We start from the raw sequence: 25,877 nt of genomic DNA, 5'->3' as shown, positions 1-25,877 counted from the left end.
GACTGAGAACAAACACTTTTAAAACCTGAAAACTGAATGGGGGAGGGAGAAGATAGGTCTGTAGACTCCTACTTGCATATGTGGGTGAGACGCAGAACTTAAAAGAATCATGCTTTTGGCCCCATCTGATTGCACATTAATTAAACGGATGAAGAACAGGTAAGAAGAGCCAAAGCCGGGTTAGTGGACAAGAGCAAGCGAGGGGTTTGAGAGCAGGCACCAGGATTCCCATCGGACAAGCTGACTCAGCCGTTCTTTTCTATAAAATGGGGTGAAGATAGTTCTTCATGGGGTTCTGAAGATGAAAAAGCTCAGGTGTATCAGGTGACTGAGGAGGTGGCTTTTTCCCAGTCCTGGCCACAGAGATGACACTTACCGAGTGCCCTCGTCTGCTTTTGCGGTCCCCGTGCTGCCAGAGTTCATTCTCCATTCTATGCAAGAATGCATCTGCCCTGTAAAATGTCAGACATCTGATACCATCTGTGGGAAAAGGATATGCTCAGGAGGGAAGGGCTGTCTTAAGCTAATTTAGCCTTCTGATGATCCTAATTGGGCCTTAGCTCACTCATGGGCTTTTTTTTTCCCTTGTTATTTTTTCCTTCTTTTTCTGCCATGACCATTAGCCTTAATTGCCAGGAAACCAGAGCAGTGAAAGACTATGATATGGAAGTCCCTTGGGGCAAGGAAAATATTTCCAAATTTGATTGAAAGTTTATATTCATGAATATATGTATTTTGAATGTTGATAATGCTGTAATCAAACCAAATGAAAAAAAAAGGTCCCCAAGATCAAGGCAAAAATAGAACCTGAGATCACTGTGCTTTCCATTTTCTTAATCAGAGGTGCGTGAGAGGGAGAAGGAAGGAGAAAGGAGGTCCGGGGCTGATGCCTGCTCTATGCTAGAGGTTTCCTGTGGGTGGGCCCCCACAGCCTGACAGGAGGAGGTTGCCACTTGTCCGCCCACACCTCATTCATGCAGATGTTTTGATGCTCTGGAAGATTTGCTCCTCAGTATTTGCTGTAGCTGCTTTCATCTTGTTCCCTTTCCTTCTCCCCTGCAGATCTGGGTGAGGAAGACAAGTGACAGCACCAAGATGAGGATCTACTTGGGCCAGCTTCAGCGCGGGCTCTTTGTGATCCGCCGGAGGTCAGCGGCTTGACTTTCTACAGTGTTCTTCCCTTGACCTTTTTTCTGGAGTGGTTTTTGGTTTTGTTTTCTTCCCAATAGAAAGTTTTTAACCCGGGAATTGCTCCTTGGCCTTGGAAACTGGGGAGCGCTGTTGTGGATTCTGCGAGGCGCTGTGGTGGCAGCCACTTCGGTCTTTGCGTTGCTCCTTCCTGCCTCGACCTCTTCCGACCAGCCGTCATCATGAACTCTTGATTTGGGGAGTGTTGCGAGTTCGATTTACTCATTTCTTTTTTTTTTTTTTTCTTATACTTTGTCTTTTTTTTTTTTTTAAAGCCTCCTTTGAGTTTGAAGGGACTTTTTTTTTTTTTAATTGTCTGTAGGTCTTTCTACCAGGAAGGGATACACTCTACATTGCATTTTCATGTTTTGAATCTGATTAGTGGATCACGTAGCTCTTTCCCTTGTCGAGCCCAATTCACTGTTTCCCCAGAAGCTTGGGGCAGAGGTCCTAGCAGAAGGAGATTAATTCTCCTGGCTCTCAGCCTTCTCTGAGAAATAAATGCCTTGTGTAACATCTGGCATATGCCATCCATTCCACTGGCTGAGCGACAGAAAAATTTGCCTGGGTGGCTACGTGCACTGAAGTAAATGGGGTTGGGGGGAGGGGACATCTCATGCTCCGAAATGTGCTGAAGGTACCGCATTTTAAATGTTATTTAATGCAAGTGGTTTATTTAGACGCATTTGTTCTAGCTCAAGCTGGAACAAGGGGTCATTTCAGAAGTTTTTGTTTCTAATTCATTTCTGTTCCCTGCCCCTAAGGAAATGAAGTGGTACCTGGCTCAGGCCAATTATCTGGGTTATCTGTTGTGGGTGGGGAGGGGAGACTGACCGGGCAGTCATCAGTGATCTGTAGACTCTCACTTAAAACTCCACTTGCGCACTCTTGTCGCTGAGGCTGTTACTGCACACGGACTGTTTCTCGAGCCCGTGGAGCTTTGTCATCACCCCAGCCTCCCAGGAGGTCTGGCCCACGCTGAAGACAAAGGAGCTCTGCCGTGGCTGCCACTCACCGAAGGAATCCTGGGGAAATGGCCTTCCCTGCACTCCCTGCCGCCTGCCCCTCATTTCCAGCCTTGGAGAGGGGATTTGTGGTTTCTAAGCTGCCACCGTAGGATATGTAAAGAATTTGGGGTTGCAACAACTGTTAGCCTCTCTGTGGGAAATCAGTACACCTTATGCATCTTAGGAAATCTTTGTACGTCATGCCCTCGGTCTCGGGTGGTTCTCTTCGTGTCGTCTCTTGATGCATATACCCCAAAGCAAGTTGGGGGCCGTGATAACAAGTGAATCACCTTGTAAGTCCTGGCTTCAACAAAGACCAAACCTTACTGACTTAGAGTCAAGACTTGTACAGATTTTTGTTTTAATTTATAACCCATTTTTTTTCTCTCTCCACCCCCCCACCCCGCCCCAGGTGTTGGAGTCTCCTTCAGATAAGAGGGTAAATGATGCTTGTTTTATTTAGAGTTGCCTGGGTGGGTGTTCTGTGCTGCTTCTCTGCCCGCAGCCCCCACCATCATGATTTCCTGGGGTGAACCAAGTCCACAGTAAACAGGGCCTTCCTCTCGTTTCTTCTTGGCAGCTTTTGCTCTACGAGAGGGCCTCTCTTGCTGTAATTGTCCCCGTGGTGGTGTGTGTGACGTCCCATAATAGCAGTCTGTTCTCCGTTAGTGCCCTGTGATGGAAATTTAGTTATAGTGTATGTGGTCATCAGAGTGGGTTTTTTTGAATGATTGTCTTACTTGGCGTCCTAGCAGTACACCAAAGTTTGTTGTTGTTTTTTTTTTTTTTTTTTTTTGGAAAGCCTTGTGTTGATAACTACTGGGGATTTCAGCATCAACGCAACAAGTTGCCTTTTTTTTTTTTCCTTGCCTTCTCTGGTGGCACCTTTGTGCTTTTGTGAAGTAACTGTTCATCTGAAGACCAGAGAATCGGCACTTTGGCTTCTTCTCTTCTGTAAATTTTAGGGTGATGAGGCCGTGCTCTGGCCTTGACCACATCACTGCCTTCTCCTCAGTACCCTTACAATCCGTAATCATGACTGTGGGAATGGGGGCAGGTGGGGAATGGACTTGAGACACAGCACAGAAAATTGTACTCCTAATCCCAGAAGACTGAGTTTTTTATTTTATCACCCCAGAGATGAAAAGCCAGCAGTTCAACCCCTCTAGCAGGCCCCTGTGGTGACCAGGGGTAGCAGAGCCCCCTTGTTAGGAGTCAGAGGTGCTTTTGTGGTGGACAAAACAGATTTTGATATTCCTGGACTAACAAGGGGCTGGCTTTTAGCCCAGGTAGCCATTCTCATTCCAAAAGGTCTTTCTCTCTCACCAGACCATAGAGTACCACGTGCATTCCCAAATTCAGACTGTTTCTTGCAGATAATACTTTGAAAAAGGTTGGCCTAGACAACTCTTAGGAAGAACCTGTACATGTGTTAATCTGATCAAGAACTTGCACTTGGGTTATTCTGATCAAGAACCTGTATGTGTTTTTTGTTTGAGGCACCTGCCTCAGTCTTCACAGTGTTTGCTATGGATGTGTCCCAATATTTATTTTACCTCCGCTTGGGGGCTTTATGTTGCCTTCCCTACCCTCTGACTCCCTCTCCCAAAGCCAGTGTCCTCTTGAACAATTTCCAGATTTCTGTAGCCATACCAAAGCCAGGATGTTTTCATTCGTTTGGATACCAGTATTTATGGATCTCTAACTACCTAACTTAATTTTTTTTGTTAAACTCCGAACTGGGGCCAGTATAAGATCCCAGAAGCTGATCTGCAAATCAAGCTACTTGTATTTGTGTGTGAGACCCTGTGTTCAGGATTGGGTGACTTTTCTAAGAGAAATATTGGGGGTGGGGTGGGGTTGGTTGTGTTTTTTTTTTTTTTTTAACCTAACTTGGGGGTGGGGGGAATCCTATTTTTACAGTATTTTTGTTTTTCTATTAACATTTCCTTTTAGCCTTGAATTTTTACTAAATTTCCTCCTGACTTAAAAATCTTGTTCCTAATCTGGGAATTTGAAATCTTGGTACTTAATGTTACACCAATTTTTCCAAAGAGTTCAAACCAATTAAATACCAGTACATGGTAAAAATTTGCAGCCCTTTCAAGCAGCTGGTGGGCTTTTTATATATCATCATTAACTGGTATCATTAAATGTTCTGAGAGGTGAATGTCAAATGTAACAAGTATAGGTTTTTTTTTTTTTAATAACAATAAACTTTCAAAGAGAAAACCAGCATGTAGTCTGTGTTATATCCATTGACTTGATAAATGATTGAAATTTATTTTAGGTGTCCCCCCCCCCCCCCAGCGATTGTGGGGAAAGGAAAGAGGGAGGGGTATTGGCTTGTTACTAGATACTTGCTTGTTATGAAGAGTAAGCTATGGAATGATGTCAAAGACAGGCTCTCAGTTTTGTAAAGAGCAGTCTAGAAGTGTTGACCCATAAATGTGGTGTACTCTTATGGAGAAGATAAAACAATCTCATTAAAAACTGAGTCAATAAACTTGACTTTAGATAGGAAAAACAAGGTAGACTCGTGTGATTGAGGAGGATGTTGTCATTTGGTACTCTAGAGCACTACTTTCCAGTTTTACCAAAAAAAAAAAAAAACCAAAAACAAAACTGGTAATTCTACAGCTCCCTGGTGGGTAAACTGAGGAAGCTGCTCACTGCCACAGGTGATTGACCTGGTGTGCTCACAACCTGAGTGTGGCATGCCCATCGAGAAGGGCTGCTCTGTGCTTTGGATGTTGGAGAAGGGCAGTCACTATTTTTAAATTTTTTTTTTATTGTAACGTAACATTTGTACAGAAGAGTGTTCAAATCTTAATTGTAGAAATTGAGTTTCCTCAAAGAGAACGCGTCCATGTGACCATCATCTAAATAGGAAAGAGCACGGCGGACACCCACAGCCCCAAGCAGGCTTCCTTCCGGTTGCTGCTACTCACTAGGGTAATGGCTAGCCTGACCAGTTTTCTGTATTTTCATCACCTTAACCTTCAAGCTCTTGAGCGGCTGGGCCCTTCCATAGTTGTTCGGAAGAGCCAAATTCCTGGTGGAGGCTAGGAGCTGGCTGGGGATGTGAGAGCTGGTAGCATAGGACGTGGCGAAATGGGGGAGGGGAAAACCCTGCAGGTTAACCCTGTCACCTTCCTGCTTGTTGCCAGGGCAAATGGGACTTGCCCTTCATGTTAATATCCACCTTCGCATGAGTTCTTTATGTATGTCAGGCACTATACTAAACCCTTCACGGCCGGCGTTCTCTCATTATCCTTGTAATGATCCGAGTACTAATACTCCCAATATATTAATATAATTTGTTTATGTTATATTGTTGATGTATTTGTTAACATAGTCATTCTAAGACTTAATTCTCCCATGAAACCCAGAGCTCAGCACTGTGCCTGGTCGTAGTAAGCGCTTGGTAAATGTTGTCCAATAACACTGTTGTAAAATGATGTGCAGAGATAGGCAGACTGGTGAATAATAAGAGTGCCAGCCCTAGGTGCTGTGCTCTTCACTTGTATTGTCTCATGCAAGCCTCATGACAACCCTGGAGAGAAGACTGTTGTTACTACTGGTTTTCAGAGGAGGAAACAGATTCCTTTAGTCACAGGAAATGGTTCAGTAATTTCTCCAAGGTCACACGCTGAGTTGCAGAGTCCCAAATCTTTCAGATTCCAAGCCAGGGTTCCTAACCACTGCACCGTGCAGTCTGTTCCCAGCCCCCTTTGTTAAAATTGCATTCAGCATTTCCACCTTTCTCCAGCCCTTCCCTGGGAGTTTGTTTTTATCTGCTCTCGCCTCTTACAGAGTCAGAGAGCACATTTTAGAGGTATAAACACTATTATTTGCCAGGACCCTTCCCCTGCTGGGTAACTCCCTTGGTCATGGAGCAGAGAGAGTCCCGGTTGCTAGCCAAGAGGTTACTTTCCTCTGAAACAGCACGGGCAGGAGTGCCTCAGTTCTAAAACCAAGGAACCATTTAGAATGTAAAGAGTGCACTGTCTTGATGGAGCCGACTTTATCTAATAAGCAACATGAGAGCCTTTGGAGGAAAACGTGTCTTTTTTTTCCCCTCCCCCAGTTCACTTTCTTCCTGCCTGCCTTTCTTGTCATCTCTAAGGCGGGAGGGGTGGGAGCCATTGAACTGATTTCTAAAAATGTAAATGGAGAGCAGGACATCATGCATCTGGCTGACTGCTCTCTGGATGTTGGTGGACACCAGTTCAATGTCACCCGCTTTAGACTGCCAGCTCAGCTCCAGCCAGCAAGGTGCATAACAACCGAACCCAGGGTTTGCAGTCTTTGGAGAGAGGCAGGAATGAAAGCAATTTCCGGTCTCTCTCACTAGTGTTAGAGACTTCCCAAATCCATCTTGGGTAAAGCTGAGCACCTTTCCTGCTTTTAAAAAGGAAACAGTAGATGGAATGCATTAGAAACATGGGCACCAGCTTACTCTCTTTGGACATAATAACATTGTGAGAAATATATTAGCTTTAGGAATTTTAGTGTTTACCAGAATATTTTTGTGAATAACTATGATTATTAAGACCAAAGATATGTATGTTTAGGAGGATCCCTGGGGGAGTGAGCGCGATAAGATAACAGCATAGGTACCTAGATACTTAATCCCTTTACCCATTTTCCCTAATCTGTGTTTGCTCAATTCTCTGAAAGATACAGATCTATAAGATAACAAAATTCACTTTACTGATACAGGAAGACCAATAATCCAAATCTGAAAGATTCTCTCCCCTGTTTTTCCGAAGCTGGAGACTCAGCAGATGCTCCCTGTCTGTTGGCATCACCTGTCTGCCTGCCAACGGTGTGAATGGGTGTGGTGTCAAAGTAGGCAATATTCCAGAGCCCTCTAGGAAAGCAGTGCCCATAGGGAATAAGCAGGTACTGAAGGTGGAAGGACAGTGGCCTCAGGTTGGCAAGTCCCTACAGATAGTCGAGAATCACTTTTATTTCAACACTGATTCTTTTAATAAGTATTTGAGTTTTTACTGAGATGCAGTGTGGCATAGTGGCCGTGTGGCAAAGCAAAAGCTTTGGAATCAGTATTTGAATCCAGCTTTGTTGCTTCAGTTAACTAGCTGCTGTGTGACTTTCGGCAACTTAATTTTTTTTTTTTTTTTGAGACAGAATGAGAGAGAGAGAGAGAGAGCACATGAGAGGGGGGAGGGTCAGAGGGAGAAGCAGACTCTCTGCCAAGCAGGGAGCCCGATGCGGGACTCGATCCAGGGACTCCTGGATCATGACCTGAGCTGAAGGCAGTCGCTTAACCAACTGAGCCACCCAGGCGCCCCATCAACTTAATTTCTCTTAACCTCAGTTTCCTCGTCTGTTAAATAATATCCACCCAGGAGCGTGCTTTTGAGGATTCTAATATTAATGCATAGAGCACTTACTATGTGCTAAGCATTTTACCCATATTAACTTATGGAATCCTTATAATGATCCTTTGAGGTAGTTACTATTACAATCCTCACTTTGTAGTCAAGGGAATCAAGAAACAGAGGTTAAGTAACTTGCCCAAAGTCACACAGCTAGTAAGTGGTAATCCAGGATTCTGAGCCCAGTTTCTATAGAGTCCCTGCTCTCATTCACCATACTGTGCTTGGAGGGGTATGTAACACAGGACTGGCCTGAGAGCCCAGGCTCTGGGGACTGTCCCTTCCATTGTCAGTATTGCTGCCATCTGTCTGTTCTCTGTCCTTGGATGCTAATCTGCCAGCTCCTAAGAGACCAGAATGATTTCAGGAAGCTAGTTTAGCGCCGACAAACTATGAAGGTAAAGCTGCCAGCTTTAGAGATCATGCTAAGCATCTACTCCTACAAATGGGTTGGAGGGCCCAGGGCGTTGGGTTGAGGAAGATTCTGAAGCCCAAGTTGGGTAGATTGGGAGGAGTGGCCTAATCAGTTAGCTTTGCCATGGGCAAGGGAGCCCATTTATTTGCCATCCCTGATTTAGTTTGACCCCTTGATTTTGAAGTTGAAAACAGCTGAGGCCCAGAGATGGTAAATGATGTGCCTAAGTTCATATGGCCAGCTCTAAACAGAGAGGTGTTGGGGGTCTTGTATTCATAATCCTGGTGTGACCACTCCTTAACCCAGGGCATTAATTTAATGTCTGTGTGCTTCAGTGTTCGGGCACACTCATCCCAGCGTGCCTGGGATTTTTCTGGTTTTAGCTTTCATAGTCTTGCATTGCAGGAAGCATCTCAGACCCAGGCACACTGAGACAGTTGGGCACCCTGCTCCGTTTCCTTCTCTGTAAAGTGGGGATGAGAGTTGCCCTTTTGCTGTGGAGTTGCTGATTCCATGGATCAACTGAGTTCTTACGGATAAAGCACTCACAAGTAGCGTTTGGGACATAGTAAATCCTCAGTACGTGTTGGTTGTTTATGGTTGTTCTTGTTTTCATTGGAGCAGAGGGTTCCCGCCGCAGAATAGGTTCCTTCACTGGAACTTCAGTGTCATCCCACACCTTGCCATGATCATTTGGTCACCTGGAGTCCGTTGCTCGGGATGTTTCATCTTCTACTTGAAATAGTAAATAATCATGAGCTTGAGGATTGACGTAGTTACTGCATTCAATCCACATGACATTTATTGAGTAGTAGTGTAGGTTCTTTTGGGGGAAGCATGGTTCCTTCCCTCTGGGGCACTGAGGATGGACAGCCTGGCTTGTCAGTCATCCTAGTTCCGTGGAACAGGGGCTACGTTTGAGGCGTGGGGAAAGTGGGACGAGGGCATAATAGCTGCTGACATTTGTGGAGCAGGTGGCTAAGCGCTTCACGTGCATTATCTCTATTTGTTGCGCCCCCTGGATTTGTTGTTACATGTCTGGGGTTTACAGACCCGGAAACTGAGGTTTAGAACGATTAAGAAACTTGTCTCCAGTTCACCCAGCTTGATTCCAGAACAGGTCGACGCTGACCCAAATCTGCATTCTTATGAACCATGAGTGCTTTACACTTTCTTCTGAAAGAAAATAAAATTCAAGCTTGGCCTGAAAGCTGAGGCAGGCCTTGAGCAGTGTCTGTGGCTGGGAACAGGAATTGCAGACGGAGAAAATGGCTTGAGTAAAAGCAGAGGTGGGGGGTGGGGCATGTTTAAAAAGTCAAGTAAAAGTGTGCGTGTTCAATAATAAATCTGGATGAATGAGCTTTGAACTTTAAAATCCGTTTGCTCCCCAGCCCCGTATCTTTTTGTCCTTCCACACTTTTGGTTAACCTTCCTTTCCTTTCTGCTTCTGTCCTTTTCCCCCTTCCCTGGCCCACCCCGTTCCCTCCTCCCCCTTTTATATCGCCAGTGCGGTGGCTCGTGGCAGTCTTGGAGTGACGCTTTCCAATTTCACACTTACATGCTCCCGAAAGTATTCGTAAACTAACTCGTATGTAAAACCAATAAAGGGCAACAGCACACGTTCCTGTTAGACAGTAATTTTGTTTGACTCCCTTTCTTCTGTCTTGATCACTCATCTTCCTGCAAACATGGTGCTTTGACCTTACCACAGGCGGAAGTTTCAGGAATCCAAGCGTGGTGGCGCTCTTGTCAGCGTATGAGTAATAGGAACGCGTCAGAGTTCGTGCTTACCGAGCACTTACTATGTACCTGGACAAGTGCTAAGTACTCTTTGTACATTACCTTTTTTAACACACTCAACACCCATGTGAGGTGTGTCTTGATTCCCATTTTAACAGATGAGGAAATTGAGACTCGGAGGAGAAAAAGCTTCACCTCTGCATCACATTCGTACATTTCCTTTTCCTGTTGGCTTCCCCTATCCTCACATAGACTGCCGGAGTTATAAAGGACGCTTAGTTGTCATCTGAGTCAACCCCCCTCTGTTTTTCACACTTGGGAACAGATACTGAGAAGGGAAGCAACTTGCGTAAGATCACACTGCTGATTAATGGCAGAGCAGAAACTAAATCCAGGTCTTGAAAGCAACTCTTCATTGCAACAGTTGAGGGAAGACCCAGGCTGAGGCCGAAGGGCATGGAGATGAGATTTGGGTTTGAATTTTAGCTCTGTGGGTTTACAAGCTGCGTGATCTTAGGCAAGTCACGGAACCTGTGTGGACTCCAATCTAGAAAATGGGGATGATAATGACAACCACCTTAGCAGTTCATTGTGAGGATTAAATGGGGTCATGTAAACAAAGCAGCCACAACAATGACCCTCATGCTTGAAACTAGCCTGGCTTACTCTATCGCTTTAGAAAATACATCCCCCGTTGCCAGCTGCCCATGTTAGGGGCCATTGTTATTTCCGGAGTTGTCTGCCCCACCTGCCCCACCTGCCCCCATCCCAGCGTGCCTTGAGGCTAAGCCCACATTAACCTTTCAAGGGTGCCCCTGCCACTAGCCACAAACCTTGAAATTCAAGACAAGCAGATGTCCAAGCATCTGTTCTCCACCTTATTAATGCCTCACTAGAGAAGAGTTTGAAATTCTGCCCCCCACCCGCCACTGGCTGTGTTTGAGAAACCACTGGCCTGTGAGGGAGGGCAGGGACTCGGTCTCCCCACCCTCCCCCCAAATCCCCAGGCACACTTTATTTTTTTAAAGATTTCATTTATTTATTTAACAGAGACACAACAAGAGAGGGAACACAAGCAGGGGGACTGGGAGAGGGAGACGCAGGCTTCCCGCGGAGCAGGGAGCCGGATGCGGGGCTCGATCCCAGGACCCTGGGATCATGACCCCAGCCGAAGGCAGATGCTTAATGACTGAGCCACCCAGGTGCCCCTCCAGGCACACTTTAAATGCTTATTGAATGAACGATTGACTATTGTCTCCTTATTTCTCAGGGCAGCATTTTAATTTCTAAGATCAAACTAATAACACGCAGTTTAGAAATTAAAGGATTCTACAAAGTTGGCCACAAAATACAGTAGTCTCTTATTTCCTACCTCATTTCCCCTCCCAGAAGCAATCATTGTACCTCTTTGAGCTGATTATTTTGGTATTTCCCTTTTAACTCTGCTTATTATTAATGCTAGATATTTCAGTTCTGTGCATTCTCTATTACTCTGACCATGGCAGTCCTCCCCTCCCGCCCAATATAGTTATTTCATAATTTTGATCAGGTCAATATTCAGTGTTTACATTATTATGGCTGTGTAAACTCTAGTCACAGCTGAGCCCTATTGTAAAGTATGATTGCTTTTTTTCCCCCCCCCTTGGCAGCGTTCCTCACCCCCCCAGGAGTTAATAATTGTCTTGTATTCTGTTGTATGCTTGGTTTCCTAGGTGCTTCTTAGGAATTCAATCTCAAAGCCTTCACCAAGGCTTTAAATTCCCTTTAAGACATTCAGATAGTCGAGGTAGATTTCATCACCTGGAAAAAGCTTCCTGCCCTGGGGACTTCTGGTCTGGTTGCCCACTCTGGACTGCTCCCTCCCAACCTGGTCTGGCACATAACTGTCCCGCTGGAGTCTTCCTTCACCACCATCCTGGGGCTCCTCTGTCCCTCTTTGGGCTTGGATCTCTCATTCTCATTTCCTTTGTCTTCCTTTTTCTCTACTGCCCCGTTTTGGTGAAATGCTTCTTGCAGTAACTTACTAAGCATGATTAAAAACACTTTCATTCTGTTCTCTTACTTCATTGATGGCTTGGCTGGTATAACTACATTTTTAATTCCCAGAATTTAAGCCCATACATTTCCAGAATTGAAAAGGCCCACAGAGCACTTAGCACTTAACTGTATTTCAGCCAGCCCCTCCCTTCTTCAGCCTTCATTTCAGGAGGTTCCATGTACTGGTAAATTCATTATTCTCAGGTTTCTTTGCTGTCAGTTTTAAGATTCAGGTTTTGTTTTATTTTAATTTACTTTCCAGCTTCTAAAATCTGGTTGTTTCCTCTCCAGTGTTTTCCATTCTGGTAGGTTTAATTCTAGCTTGGAAATCATTTTCCTTCAAGATTTTGAAGGTATTGTTTATTGCTGTCAACTTCCGATGTTGCCCTGGAGAAGTTGGAAACCCTTCTGATTATTTATTCTTTGATCTATTCCCCCCAGCTTTGTTGAGACCTAATTGACATTGTGTCGGTTTAAGGTGTACAATATGATCTGATGTACGTGTATATCGTGAAGTGATTACCACAATAAGGTTAGTTAACCTATCCATCACCTCAATAGGTGTACCGTTTTTTTTGGTATGTCGTGGAAACTACTCTATCATCTTTCATGTATACGGTACAGTATTTATTAACTGTGGTTACCATACTGTCCATTACATCCCTAGGATTTATCTATAATTGGAAGTTTGTACCCCTTGGCCACCTTTATTCTTTTTCTCCACTCCCCACCCCGCTCCTGCCTCCAGCAACTACCAATCTACTCTCTCTCTGTATGAGTTTGATTTTTTTAGATTCCACATATAAGTGAGATTAGATAGTATTTTTCTTTCTTGGACTTAACGTCACTTAGCATACTGCCCTCGGGGTTCATCCATATTGTTGCAAATGGTAAGATTTCCTTCCTTTTTTATGGCTGAATAATATTTCAGTGTGTATATACCACAATTTTTTAATCCATTCATCAACAGATACAGGTTGCTTCCATGTCTTGGCCATTATGAATAATGCTGTGGTGAACATGGGGGTACAGATATGTCTTTGAGACAGTGGTTTCATCTCCTTTGGATATATACCTAGAAGTAGAGTTGCTGGATCACATGGTAGTTCTATTTTTTATTTTTTGAGGAGCCTTCATACTGTCTTCCATTCCCACCAACAGTGCAAGGGTTGCCAGAATGGTTCCCTTTTCTCCTTATGTTCGCCTGTACTTGTCATCTCTTGTCTTTTTGATTATTCATTTTAATAGGTGTGAGGTGGTATCTTGTGGTTTCGATTTTTATTTCCTTGATGATTAGTGATGGTGAGCAACTTTTCACATACCCATTGGCCATTTGTGTATCCTTGGTGATCTGACTTTTTAACGTCTCTGGAAGCATGTAGGATCTGTGGTATTTTGAAAATTCATAATGATAGGCCTTATAGTGGGCCCATTGTCCTAAGCAGTTAGCTTTTTCAATTCAGGAAACATGTTCTTCAACTCTGAGAATTAAAATACACATAAACACACATATACACACACACACAGACTTTTTTTTTTTTAAAGATTTTATTTATTTTAGACAGCACACACAAGTGGGGGGGGAGGGGCAGAGAGAGAAGCAGGCTCCTGGCTGAGCAGGGAACCCGATGTGGGGCTTGATCCCAGGACCCTGGGGTCATGACCTGAGCCAAAGGCAGACGCTTAACCAACTGAACCACCCAGGCGCCCCCCACACACGCACTCTTCATGGATATAGTTACCAGCCTCCAAGATGGTGCCCACGATCCTTGCCTCCCAACAGTCATACCCCGTGTACAGTTCACTGTCATTATTGGACCAGGGTTGGTCTCTGTGACCAGTAGCGTACAGCAGAAGTAATAGTAATTCACTTCTCAGATTAGAGTATAAAAGACACAGTGGACACAGTGACTTCTGTTTGGCTGTGCTCTCTCTTTCTCTTGAATCACTTGCTTTGGGGAAAGATAGCTACCATGTGAACAGCCATATAGGGAGGCCCATGTGGCAAGGATCTGAGGCCTCCTGCCAACAGCCAGCTAGCCACTGAAACTTCTGCCGATAGCCATGTGAGTGAGTCACTTTGGAAGAAATCCTCCAGCCTCAGTCTAGCCTTCAGATGAGACTGTAACCCCCAGACTGCTTGACTGCAACTTCATGGGAGACCCTGACCCAGAACCACCCAACTAACTTGCTCCCAGGGATTCCTGACCCTCAGAACCTGGGTAAGAGAATAAATGTCAGAAATTGCTGAGTATTTGGGATAATTTGTTATGCAGCAATAGATAATTAATATAATGGATGATTTTTCCCCCCTCCATTTTCTCTATCCTTGCATTCGGGGATTCCTATTACTTGGATAATAGATTTCCCATAACAGTCTTCAGCTTTTCTTTTCTTTTGTTTCCTGTTTTCTCTTTGTCTTTTTACTTTCTGTTCTGGGAGATTTCTTTCACTTTATCTTTTAACCTTTCTATTGAGTTTTACTTTGCTTTTTCATTAAAAAATTTTTTTAAGAACTATATTAGTTTTCTGATTTTGTATCATTTCTTTTTAAAGAGTAGTACCCACTTCTAGAGTTCTTTCATCCAGAGACCTTTTGCTTTCTCTAGAGAAGAAACCTCTGATCTTTTGCCAGGTTGGTCTCTTGGCAATTTTGCTGCTTGAAGTAGGGAAGCTGATCTGAGGAACTGACAGCTGTTGCTTTTTTTTTTTTTTTAAGTTTTCATTTAAATTCCAGTTAGTTAACACAGTGTAATTTTAGTTAGGTGTACAGTTTAGTGATTCAACACTTCATATATCACCTGGTGCTCATTGCAACAAGTGCACTCCTTAATCCCCATTGCCTATTTCCTCCATCCCTCAACCCACCTCCCCTGTGGTAACCATCACTTTGTTCTCTGTAGTTGCGAGTCTGTTTCTTGGTTTACCTCTGTCTTTTCACCTCCCTCCACCCCCACATGCTCATTTGTTTTCTTAAATTCCACATATGTGTGAAATCATATAGTATTTGTCTTTCTGACTGACTTATTTTGCTTAGCATAATACTTTCTAGCTCCATCCATGTCATTGCAAGTGGCAAGATTTCATTCTTTTTGGTGGGTGAGTACTATTCTGTTTTATCTGTATACTACATCTTCTTTAGTCATTCATCAGTCAATGGACACTAGGACTGTTTTCATAGTTTGGCTATTGTAGATAATGCTGCTCTAAACATCTGGTGCATGTATCCCTTTGGATTAGTATTTTTGTATTCTTTGGGTAAATACCTAGTTGTGTGATTGCTGGAAATTGACAGCTTTTTAAACTGAATTTCAACCAGTCTCACTGCCTTAACCCTCATTTCTAGAGGTATCTTCATTTCTGATTGGGTGTTGCTAATCTAGGAGTCTTGGCTTTCTCCACTGTTAGCTTAAGATTTTGGGGTGTGTGTGTGTGTGTGTGTGTGTGTGTGTGTGTGTGTGTGTGTGTGTGTGTGTGTTCTACATTCAGCTTCTGCAGTTTGTTTTTTTCTTCACCTATTGTCTCCATTCTGGTGGGTTTAAGTCCTTAAAACAGAGCAAAACAGAACACTTTTATAGTTGTTTCAGTGGGGATTTCATGGAAAAAAGAACAGATGCATATACTCAGTCAACTTTCTTTACCTTCACCCTCATGGCTTGCCCGCCCCCACCTGTCTCTGGGACCTTCTGTGACTTATTCAGTGTCTTCAAAATAATGAAGGGGACATTGACTAGCTCACAGTCACTGTGGTCCTGAGGTCCTAACCTATGAACAAGTGCAGTGGGAACGCTAGTAGGTCATTTCCAAATAATCAGTACATTCTTATCACAAAGCTGCTAGTTTGTGTCTGAAAACCTGTCAGTGGCCTTTAACTGCAGACTTTGACTTCAGAACTGAGTGTCAGGATTTAAGAGGACGAATTTACATACATGCACCTTGAAGGTCCAAATGTGTGTATATAATACAGTGCCTGTGGGTTTATATTGCATATATGTGCACAAATAGACATCATGAAAATGAGCCTCCTTGCCAAGCAAAACCCACCTTCAGACTGTGGGTGAGTTGAGAAGCAAGAAAAATGTTTAGCCTAAAGTATGTTTAAATATTCATGATGTCTTCAAAGCAAAGCTGTTGGGAAAGACTAAGCCACCTGGAACACAGCTGTGATAGTACAATAAGGCATCTTGAAAAATCACATCGTGTCATGCAGGGCAGGGAAGAATATTTAGGTGACCTAGCCCAGGCCCCTGCTGCACACTGTAATAAAAACTGTTTTGGATATGTCTATTATTAGCAAGATCAGATTAATACTTAGAGTATAGTACTATCTTGCCAGCTTGAAGATGATTATATTTCGGGTTATAGAACTTATTTGGGATAACAAATTCCATTTATTTACTATCTGTCTTTCCTCGTGTGATAGGGTTTTCAAGATGGCATTTATGTGGCACACTCATCACTGCTTTCCCCTTGTGCCCCGGGAAGACATTACTAATCAGTCTTGGCCCTCATTCTCTTCAGGCCCAGATGTGAGGACTCAAGAATCCTTTCTACACAATGCTCCTTGCAGCTACTAGCAGTTGATGTGTGGAGTGTAGTGGCAGGCTCGCCAGATGAAACATTTTGTAAACCATTTCTTGTTGGTCTTTTATCAGCAATCTCAGTTGAATACGCTGTGGTTCACATTACTGGGCATGGTCCCTCCAGAGCCGACTAGGATAGAATTTTCACTTTCCTGGGCTAAAATCACTTCAGCAATTTTGCTTTTGTTTTGGGGATCTCACCTACCATGATCATCCTGAGTTTTGATTTTAATTCCAAGAGTTTTAAGTGCTTGTGCACTCGGTTTCTTCAACTGAATAGCACACTTTATCCTGTCACATGCCATCATCTTTTTACTCTACACCAGGGGTCAGCAAACCATGACCCATAGGCCAAATCCAGCTTGCCACCTGTTTCTGTGAATAAAGTTTTATTGGAAGTTTATGTCCTGTCCATGACTGCATTTGCACTAAAAGGGCAGGGTTGAGTAGTTGCTACAGTGACTGTCTGACCCACAAAACCAAAAATATTTACGTTCTTGCCTTTTACAAGAAAAAACTTTTGCCTCTCAGCTGTTATCTAATATTTTCTCCAGGGTGTATTCAACTCTTTTACAAACCCACTTAATTATGGTTTCATCCAGTCCACATTTATCTATTGTACTCACAAGGCTCTCCTGAGCAATGTTAAGTGCTCATTGCTATTCAGACATGCTGATAACAACACTTTCTACTATTTGTTGAGCACTTACTATAGCCCGGGCAGTGCTAAGCACTCTACATAAATTGAGTGAACAAAAGGAAGCAAATGGCTTGGCATAGTGCATTGCATAGGGTAGGTGCTCAATTTTTAATTTTTACAGCAGCCCTATGAAGGTGTCATTAAAGAGTAGCTTACTCAGGGTAGCCAGGCCAGTAAATGGCAGAACTAGTGTCCAACTCAATTTGGACTGGTTCTACAACTTGTGACCTTTCCATTGAACCTTGTTGTCCCTTTCTACTACATTTTTTCTGACTTGCCAGTCTGGTAATCTGTCAAGTAATTTGAATAATGGGCACTACATATATAAAATGTATAGGTGTGGATGGTATAGTGTATTATCTCAGATCCTCCTAACATACAGGCAGGTTGGATATTATTCCCATTTTACAGTTGAAGAAACTGAGTCTGAGAGAATGTCATACAGATAGTAAGCTGTTTGCTGGCACAGTTCTAAGTTAGTATGAATTAAGATCTTTACACCTCACTGCTATGATAGAAAACTATGGTATGTGGCTGTTCAGCAGTTTCTACAATACATATTTATAGAGAACTCACTCTAAACCAGGTACTGTGCTCAACCCGTGATACATTCTTTTATACAATGAATAATTCTTCTAAATGCTAATTGTCTAATGTTTGTTTTTAATTTAGTGTACTTGATAACAGATATTTGGGGTCACATTCTCAACTCTTCTTAAAAAAATTGAAATCTAAGATTTTTTTTTGTACTTTGATTTCCCCATCTGTGAAATGGGAGAGAAAATATGTTTTTTTTTTTTTTTTACATCTTCCAATTTTCTGTTTCTAAAATTTCCAGCAAGAGAGTTGGCATTGAATAGAGATGGCAAAAAGGGAGTCTCTGGGTAGGATCCAGCCTTTTGGCTTTTACACAGTGCATTGTAAGAAATTGTGAATTAATTTAAAAATTCTTAGATTAAGAAATTTTTGAGCTTCTAAATAATGAGATAATTTTACAAGACAGAGTTTGTTGCCCCACATGGACACATGGTTGGAGCTGAGTAGAAGCTTCTCCCTTTAGACAGAGCACATGCTCTCCTGGTAATTAGTCCCCATCATGCTATCGTTTTCCGAACACTGAAGGCATGTCAGTTCTTTTTTTTTTTTTTTTTTTAATGTTCATTTAGCCACTGTATAATACATCATTAGTTTTTGGTGTAGTGTTCAGTGATTCATTAGTTATAATAACACCCAGTGCTCATCACAACACGTGCCCTCCTCAATACCCATCACCCTGGCATGTCAGTTCTATTTAAAATGTCCCATTTTAGGGGTGCTTCGGTGGTCCAATGGTTTAAGCATCCAAGTCTTGATTTCGACTCAGGTCATGATCTCAGGGTTGTGAGATTGAGCCCCAGTGCAGGGTCAGGTTGTCCTTCTCCCTCCCTCTCTGCCCCTCCTCCTGGTCATGCAGGCTCTTTCTTTCTCTCTCTAAAATAAATAAAAAGTCTTTAAAAAAAAAAAGGTCCCATTTTAATCATTTACTTTGCTCTCTGATCTTTGTAGACAGTTGAATGTGTAACTTCATTCAGTCAAGCAGGAGAGATTTCAGCTGGGTATAAAGAAAGAATATCATCTACAAGGTGAAATGTGTTTTAGAAACTTGATTGAACTGAATCGATAGAAAACCTTCACTCCCTGGTTTTATGTATTTTGAAGGAATTATATTTAAATCCAAATAGGACATTTGAAATAAGAATAAATGAAAGGAAAGCTATTTTTTTAAAAAATATTTATTTGACAGAGAGAGGCAACATAAACAGGGGGAGTGGGAGAGGGAGAAGCAGGCTTCCCGCCGAGCAGGGAGCCCGATGCGGGGCTCAATCCCAGGACCCTGGGATCATGACCTGGGCCGAAGGCAGATGCTTAACGACTGAGCCACCCAGGCGCCCCGAAAGGAAAGCTGTTTTTAATCTACACACATATGTAACTATAGTCTGTGGTGTCTACCTACTTATTAAGGGCAAAATATTACCTTTGTAAAGTTATGGGGGAACCACAATTATGTTCAGATCCCAGCGAGGCGTACTGAGAAGCTGCTGGTACCTTGGACAGCACCATCCCACTTCTTTGGCACATGTTCTTTTGCAGGGGAAATACCGTACTTAGCTCACTTTTAAATTCCATCCAACTCTGAACTCTTCCTTTTTAAATGATTGTCACTCCTCTAAAGGGAAATAAGAGAACGGGTAACTACCAAAATGTCTGTTCTTCAGGACGGTTTAATTATTTCCTATCTATAGTTTTTTGATTTATTTACTGCTTATTTTAAAAGACTGAATAGTGGCAGGGTTTGTTTGTTTGTTTTCTTTCTCCTCCATATTAAAAGTTAAAAAGCATTTCTCTTTGCTTTCTGCACTCCTGTTTCAGCAGTGTCTGGAACATAGTGGTCAATAATGCTCATAGAGTGAACGCATACTTCTCCTATGGTGACATTGATAGTGACACATCTCAGTCACAAAAGGTATGGCACTAATTGGAAAGAGGTAGAGTGTTTGATCCCTTTCTGGAAACTATGTTTTGTTTGTGCTTTCTGAAATAGGTTACATTACCTCCCCCTGGCAGCTTTGCTCACTAGAATGAGTAATATAAGAGAATCCAATCCTAGCATCTTCACCCACTCCCAGCACACACACACACACACACACACACACACACACACACACACACACGACAGAGCAATTCAAAGTGTACTTCCCACAAAATACACAGCACATGTCATTAGCACCAAAGTCATTCCTTGAGTCTAGGTCCTGGCTCAAACTTCACATTTCACAACTCATTCTTTGGCAGTAAACTGGCAGCACTTAGATCTTGTGAGGCCGAGCAGAAATCTCCTTCCCCAACCACAGTGCTCCATATTAATATCATTTCTCCTTAAAGCTCTTAGCACTTACTCTCTGTACTACTCACTTGGCAGGTAATCATGCACATCTCTTGTTCTTTTATTTAAATCTGGTATTTAACCTTTTCTGTATTGGTTTCTTTACCTCTTTTCTAGATCATATGCAAATCAGGTATAAGGAAAGGTACATATTAGTGTTGTTCCCTGTGCATAGCAAATCTGTTTCTTACTTTATCCCAGAAGTATGCTTTGAGACAAATTTGGGTCCAGTTAGCTTATTTGTGAGGTGATCCCTTGTAAGTGAGGGAGTAGGAAAGTGAGATAGGCAAAGGAAGAAACACAGGCAAAAGGGTGTGGTAGAGAGTGGGTTACCCCAGTGGGCAACTGCACCATACTGCCGGGGACTTTCTCAGTATGGTCCAGCAGAAATACAGTGCAAGCCACAAATGCCAGCCACATGTATAATCTTAAATTTTCTAGTAGCCACATTAAAAAGAGAAAATGACTGAAATTAATATATTTAATTTAACCCAGTGTATCCAAAATAGCACTTCAGTATATAATCAGTGTAAAACATTATGTGTTGGTTGATTGAAAATCTCTGGATTCCGGCCATGGCAGCCTATTTACCTTAGTTTTGCTGTCAGAATTAAGGACTGTCGTATGTGGTTGTATAGGATGAGCACTGCATAACTCTAGGGGGGCACCACCCACCTAGGCTTCCATAGACTGCAATATGCGTGGCACCTTTAAAGTTGTGCAGTGCCCAACCTGCATAACTCCTCATGTGAGGGCTGGCAGCCTGTTACCTCTTGACCATAACTCTGCTTATCACTTTGGGGAAAAGAATGTAAGATTGTTAGAGCAGACATGTTCACTTGGGCTGAGCTACAGTATTCTGTCTTTTAAGCGTCACTAAACATTTCAAGCACCAGACACTGTTTCCTTGCAAGCCAGCATCATGACTAGTCAGCAGAAGCCAGCACCTCCAGGGCCCTGCAATCACTCTGAAGGAGTCAGCTTCACACCCACTGCTAATTTTAGCATGCAATCTTCAGAGGTACCAATGAGTCTCTTTGCCACGCACCCTTACAGAGATGGGCTTGGAAGTAAATCGCCCAGATTGGGTCTGGGAGGTGGGAAAGAGCAAAGTCTGTGGCCCAGAGCTCCCTCCCCAGTGGTAGGCTTCCCCACTCCCTCTTGCCCCGACCTCCCTTTCTCTGCTGGGTTTCCTCACCTTGGTTACCCCCACAAGGTGTCTGGCTGCAAGTCTCTGAACTCTAGATGCCAGAGTCGGTTGCTCAGTCAAGAGGGGCTCTGAGCTGATTTCATTCCTCTCTTTCATTTGTTCCCCTGTGGTAGGCAACAGGCCATACAAAGAGAATCAAATTAGTCTGATTGGTAGCATCTAGGAAAAAAATAGTCAAAGCAGTGTGCAGGAAGGAAGTCATGGCATTCATTGAATACAGAATTGGAAAGCAACTCAGAAGTCAAGCATTCCAGCCGTTTCCTGTTAACAGATGATGAACGGGAGAATCAGAAAGGTTGAGGAGCTTCTTCAGGGTCACACAGGTTAAGTGGTGGAGGATTAGCTTCCTTGTGAAGAGACTGTGTCTTATTTACCTCCCCAATGCATTGTGTCTGGCACATGGTTAGCATTCAACAAATGTTTGTGGAATGAATTAGTGCATTTTTATAATATCCAGATTACTAAAGGCCAAAAATACATACATTTTTCCCCCCATGTATCTATGTAGTGCATACTTGTTGATGTTTGCAGATCCAGCATCCATTACCCTTCCTGCTCACAGGACCTCTGTCTGCTCTGCTGGTGGAGCCAGGTGATCCAAGTGTGGCCAATCAGAGCATTCTATTCCCCGAGCCACAGTGATTTGTTCAGTGGTTCGCATGTGATCCAAGCCAGACCAATTGTAGCCGATGAGAACTCAGTTCTGGGACTTTGTTTTGGCCTCTCATTAAGAGCGGGGGAGAGCCAACTTGAGAATGAAGCCCATATACAGAGGAAATTGGTGGGAGCTAGGGAGAGCAACACCAAGTTTTGGTGATGGCCTTTAAATACCAGTATCCATATGTGTCTGAAGCCAGTGTCCACACCTTCTTTTTAAAAAGCCAGTTAGGTTTTTATCATTTGCATCTGAAACCAAATGTCATGTAAACTAGCTTTGAAGCACCAATGAAGCAACCAACAGATTACTTAGTACCTTCAATATCTCCTAGTGTTAGGGTGTTCACCCTCCTGTCAGCTCAGGGAGGGTGATCTCTCTCCAGCTTTATGGGATAAACTTTGATTAGCCTAAACAGTGTAGTGATTTTATTTTTTGGCCAATGATTATGTCAGGCCTGAGCACGTGATACAACTCTGGTGAATGAGACCCCAGGGGAAATTTGCTGTCTGGATGCTGGGATAGGTTTTCCTCTTGGGTGCAAAGAGGTAAATAAACTTTCATTACCTGCCTATGGGGATATGATGATCTGCAGCAATCAGCTTGAAGCCATGAGGAGACAAATCTGAGGATAGGAGCTAGTGTGCCAAGTGTGGTAAAGCAGAGAAATAGAAAAAGCCTGTGTCCTTGCTGGTATTATTGCACTACTAAGCTTCATTATTTCCAGACATTTAAAAATGTGAGATGTATTATTTTTTAGCCACTTTTCATTTGCCATTGTTACTTGCAGCCAAAACCAACTTGATTGAAATGTGTTTTTTAAAATATATTTTTAAGTAGAACAGAGAAGTGAGAACTTTCAAATCTTAAAGGGAAGACCAATATGTAAAATAATTTTTTGGGGAGTTAGGACAACTAAAAATGTTTCTAGACGTTGTCAAATGTTCCTTAGGCTGGCAAAGTTGTCCCTAGTGGAGTGAGAACCACTAAACTAGCATTACTTGCTTCTCAGCTGTTTTAGAACAGTAAGTTTGCTATATTGTTGGGATGGTCTTGAGTTTTTAGAAACAGAGTTACAGAAAATAACAGGACATGGAGGGGATGTGGAGAAATTAGAGTTCTTTGAACGTGGCTGTGGGGAATGAAACATGGTGCAGCCACTGTAGAAGACAGTTTGATGTTTCTTTACGAAGTTAAACATAGAGGGTCGCCTGGGTGGCTGTTAAGCATCTGCCTTCGGCTCAGGTCATGATCCCGGGCTCCTGGGACCAAGCCCCACGTAATCAGCAGGGACCCTGCTTCTCCCTCTCCCTCTGTGCACGCTGTTGCTCACTCTCAAATTAAAAAAAAAAAAATCCTGGGGTGCCTGGGTGGCTCTGTCGGTTAAGCGTCTGCCTTTGGCTCTGGTCATGATCCTAGGATCCTGGGATCAAGCACCGCATCAGGCTCCCTGATTGGCGGACAGCCTGCTTCTCCCTCTCCCTTGCCTGCCTCTCTGCCTACTTGTGCTTTATCTCTCTGTCGAATAAATAAATAAAATCTTTAATAAATAAATAAATCTTTAAAAAAATAAAAAATAGATTAAAAAAAAGTTAAACCTAGAATTACCCTATGCTTCAGCAGTTCCATTCCTAGGTATGTCCCCCAAAGAGTTGAAAGCAGGGCCTCAAACAGATCTTTCTGTTGTAATGTTCATAACATTATTTGCCATAAGTAAAAGGTGGAAGCTACCCAAGCGTCCACTGACAGATGAATGGATAAGCAAAATGTGGCATATCCCTATAATAGAATATTACTCAGCTATAAAAAAGGGGTGAAGTTCAGACACAGGCTAACATAAGTGAATTTCAATGTGAACCTTGAAAACATTATGCTAAGTGAAAGAAGCCAGACACAAAAGGACAAATATTACATGATTCCATTTACAGCAGCCTCCCCTTAGTCGCAGTTTTGCTTTCTGTGGTTTCAGTTACCGATGGCCAACTGTGGCCCGGAAGCAGGAGATTCTCCTCCCCCCATATCGTCAGAAGGTCCATGTAGCCTGACGCTAAGGTCATGCACCTCACTCCATCTCGTAACACAGGCATGTTATCCTCTCCTCCATCCCAGGAAGAAGGGTGAGTTCAGTCCAGTCACATAGTTCAAGAGAGAGAGAGAGACACCACATTCAGAGAACTCTTTATTACAGCATATTGTTATACTTGTTCTATTTTATTATCAGTCATTGTGGTTAATCTCTTACTATGCCTAAGTTATAAATTGTACTTTATCACAGTTTTGTATATACAAGAAAAAACATGTATAGAGTCTGGTAATATCTGTGATTTCAGGCATCCCCTGGGAGTCTTGGAACATATCTCCCATGGATAAGGGGGGGACTACTATATATGAAATACCTTGAACAGGCAAATTCATAGAGACAGAAAGTAGAGTAAAGGTTAGCAGGGGCTGGGAGAAAGGAGAATGGGGAGTTATTGCTTAGTGGGTACAGGGATTCTATTTGGGGTGATGAAAAATGTTGAAAACGGGTAGTGGTGTTGGTTGCACAACATTGCGAAATGTAATTAATGCCATAAGATTGCATGCTTAAATCTGGTTAAAATAGCAAATTTTGTGTTTTCTCTACGTGCTTTACAAAACATACATATATACGGGGTGCCTGGGTGGCTCAGTCGTTAAGTGTCTGCCTTCGGCTCAGGTCATGGTCCCCGGGTCCTGGGATCGAGCCCCACCTCGGGCTCCCTGCTCTGCGGGAAACCTGCCTCTCCCTCTCCCACTCCCCCTGCTTGTGTTCCCTCTCTCATTGTGCCTCTCTCTGTCAAATAAATAAATAAATAATCCTAAGAAAAAACATATATAAATATATAAATATCTATTAAAATTTGTTTTTATAAATACAATTATAATACATTCCTACAATAAGAAAAAAATTTAAAAACCCAAATGAGTTAAAGTCATCTACTTTTGTCAAGTCCTGTAGTGTTCGGTACAGTGCATCACCAGGATGCTCTGGTACGTGGTAGAACACTTGGGGGGAAGGGGTAGGTGGGACTCGGGGATTCCTGCTATGTTCTGGCCATCAGGACAAGTCTGTGGACTTCTGAGACATCCATGCTGTAGTTAGAGGTTCTGTGGGGGTACTTTCCCTGTACCAGGCACCGTGAGAAGGTCTTTACACATATCAGCTCATTGAACTCTTGGGACGGCTCCATAAAGTAGTTGCTCATATTGCCCCATTCTGTGTGTGAGTGAACTGAGGCTCAGAAAAAGGGGTAGAGCTAGTATTCACACAAACCCAGAGAGTCGGGACCATATGAGTCCCTTGCTTTTAGCCACTGGACTGTCTTTTCTGCTGCCCAAATGCCTCCTTTGGATTAAAAAGCCCATTTTGAGTAAAATGAAGCTGTTAGTGGCTTCCAAGCAACTGTGGTCTTTATGACTTCGCGGTTTTATTTTATTTTTTTAAATCACATTCCACGGAAGGATGTGTTTTCCTCTGAACGACGTCCATTAGACCAGGAGGAAGGCCAAAGCCCGTGGGCTTTCCAGTGAGTGGGCTAGGGTGCTCCTGAGATGTGAAGTTACTGTTTCCTGCTGGGCTTTAGATGGCAGTATTTAAATTTTCCTGTCTATCTTTCAGCCTTACTGAGGGTAGATTATGGCACTTGATGGTTTAATGTAATCTCTAGACAAAATATGTTTCCACTTGCCTGCCAGGAAAATGTTAATTTATTCTGCTTCTGGATCTAGAGAGGTAAATGAAGAAAGTGAAAATGCACTGTGTATGGCACACACACATGTGTATTGGTACATAAGGGTCTGTGTGAAGAGAAGCAAGTGAGCCTTAAATCTAGAGATTTTAAGTGGAAGATTCTTGAGTCTCCTTTAAGGCTTGCAACCCCTCTTTCCATGACATTGTATGTAAAACTTTGTGTCTGTGGTATGATTGTATTTTTGGAGGGTGCACAATGTAGCGTTCATCAGAATCTCATAGGGGTTTTAGAGAATGTCAGT

General features: G+C 43.0%; 1 protein-coding gene across 3 annotated transcripts in view; it reads left to right on the top strand.

Annotated features, from left to right (window-relative positions):
• SUDS3 (SIN3A corepressor complex component SDS3) overlaps nt 1-25,877 on the top strand; it is a 158,856-nt gene that overhangs the window by 29,054 nt on the left and 103,925 nt on the right. For 2 of the 3 annotated variants that reach the window (XM_088019324.1, XM_088019323.1), the window contains one exon: nt 1,063-1,148. In XM_088019324.1, coding sequence (XP_087875450.1) covers nt 1,063-1,148 — 86 coding nt within the window. Of the gene's footprint in view, nt 1-1,062; nt 1,408-25,877 lie in introns of those variants that run through there. The other variant, XM_028116575.2, reaches the window with a different exon arrangement.

Source organism: Eumetopias jubatus, unplaced genomic scaffold (genome assembly GCF_037043125.1).
Source record: "Eumetopias jubatus isolate StellerSeaLion01/CBP00866 unplaced genomic scaffold, mEumJub1_p1.0 scaffold_16, whole genome shotgun sequence".
Lineage (NCBI taxonomy): Eukaryota > Metazoa > Chordata > Mammalia > Carnivora > Otariidae > Eumetopias > Eumetopias jubatus.
This window is presented reverse-complemented; position numbering and strand designations above follow the sequence as displayed.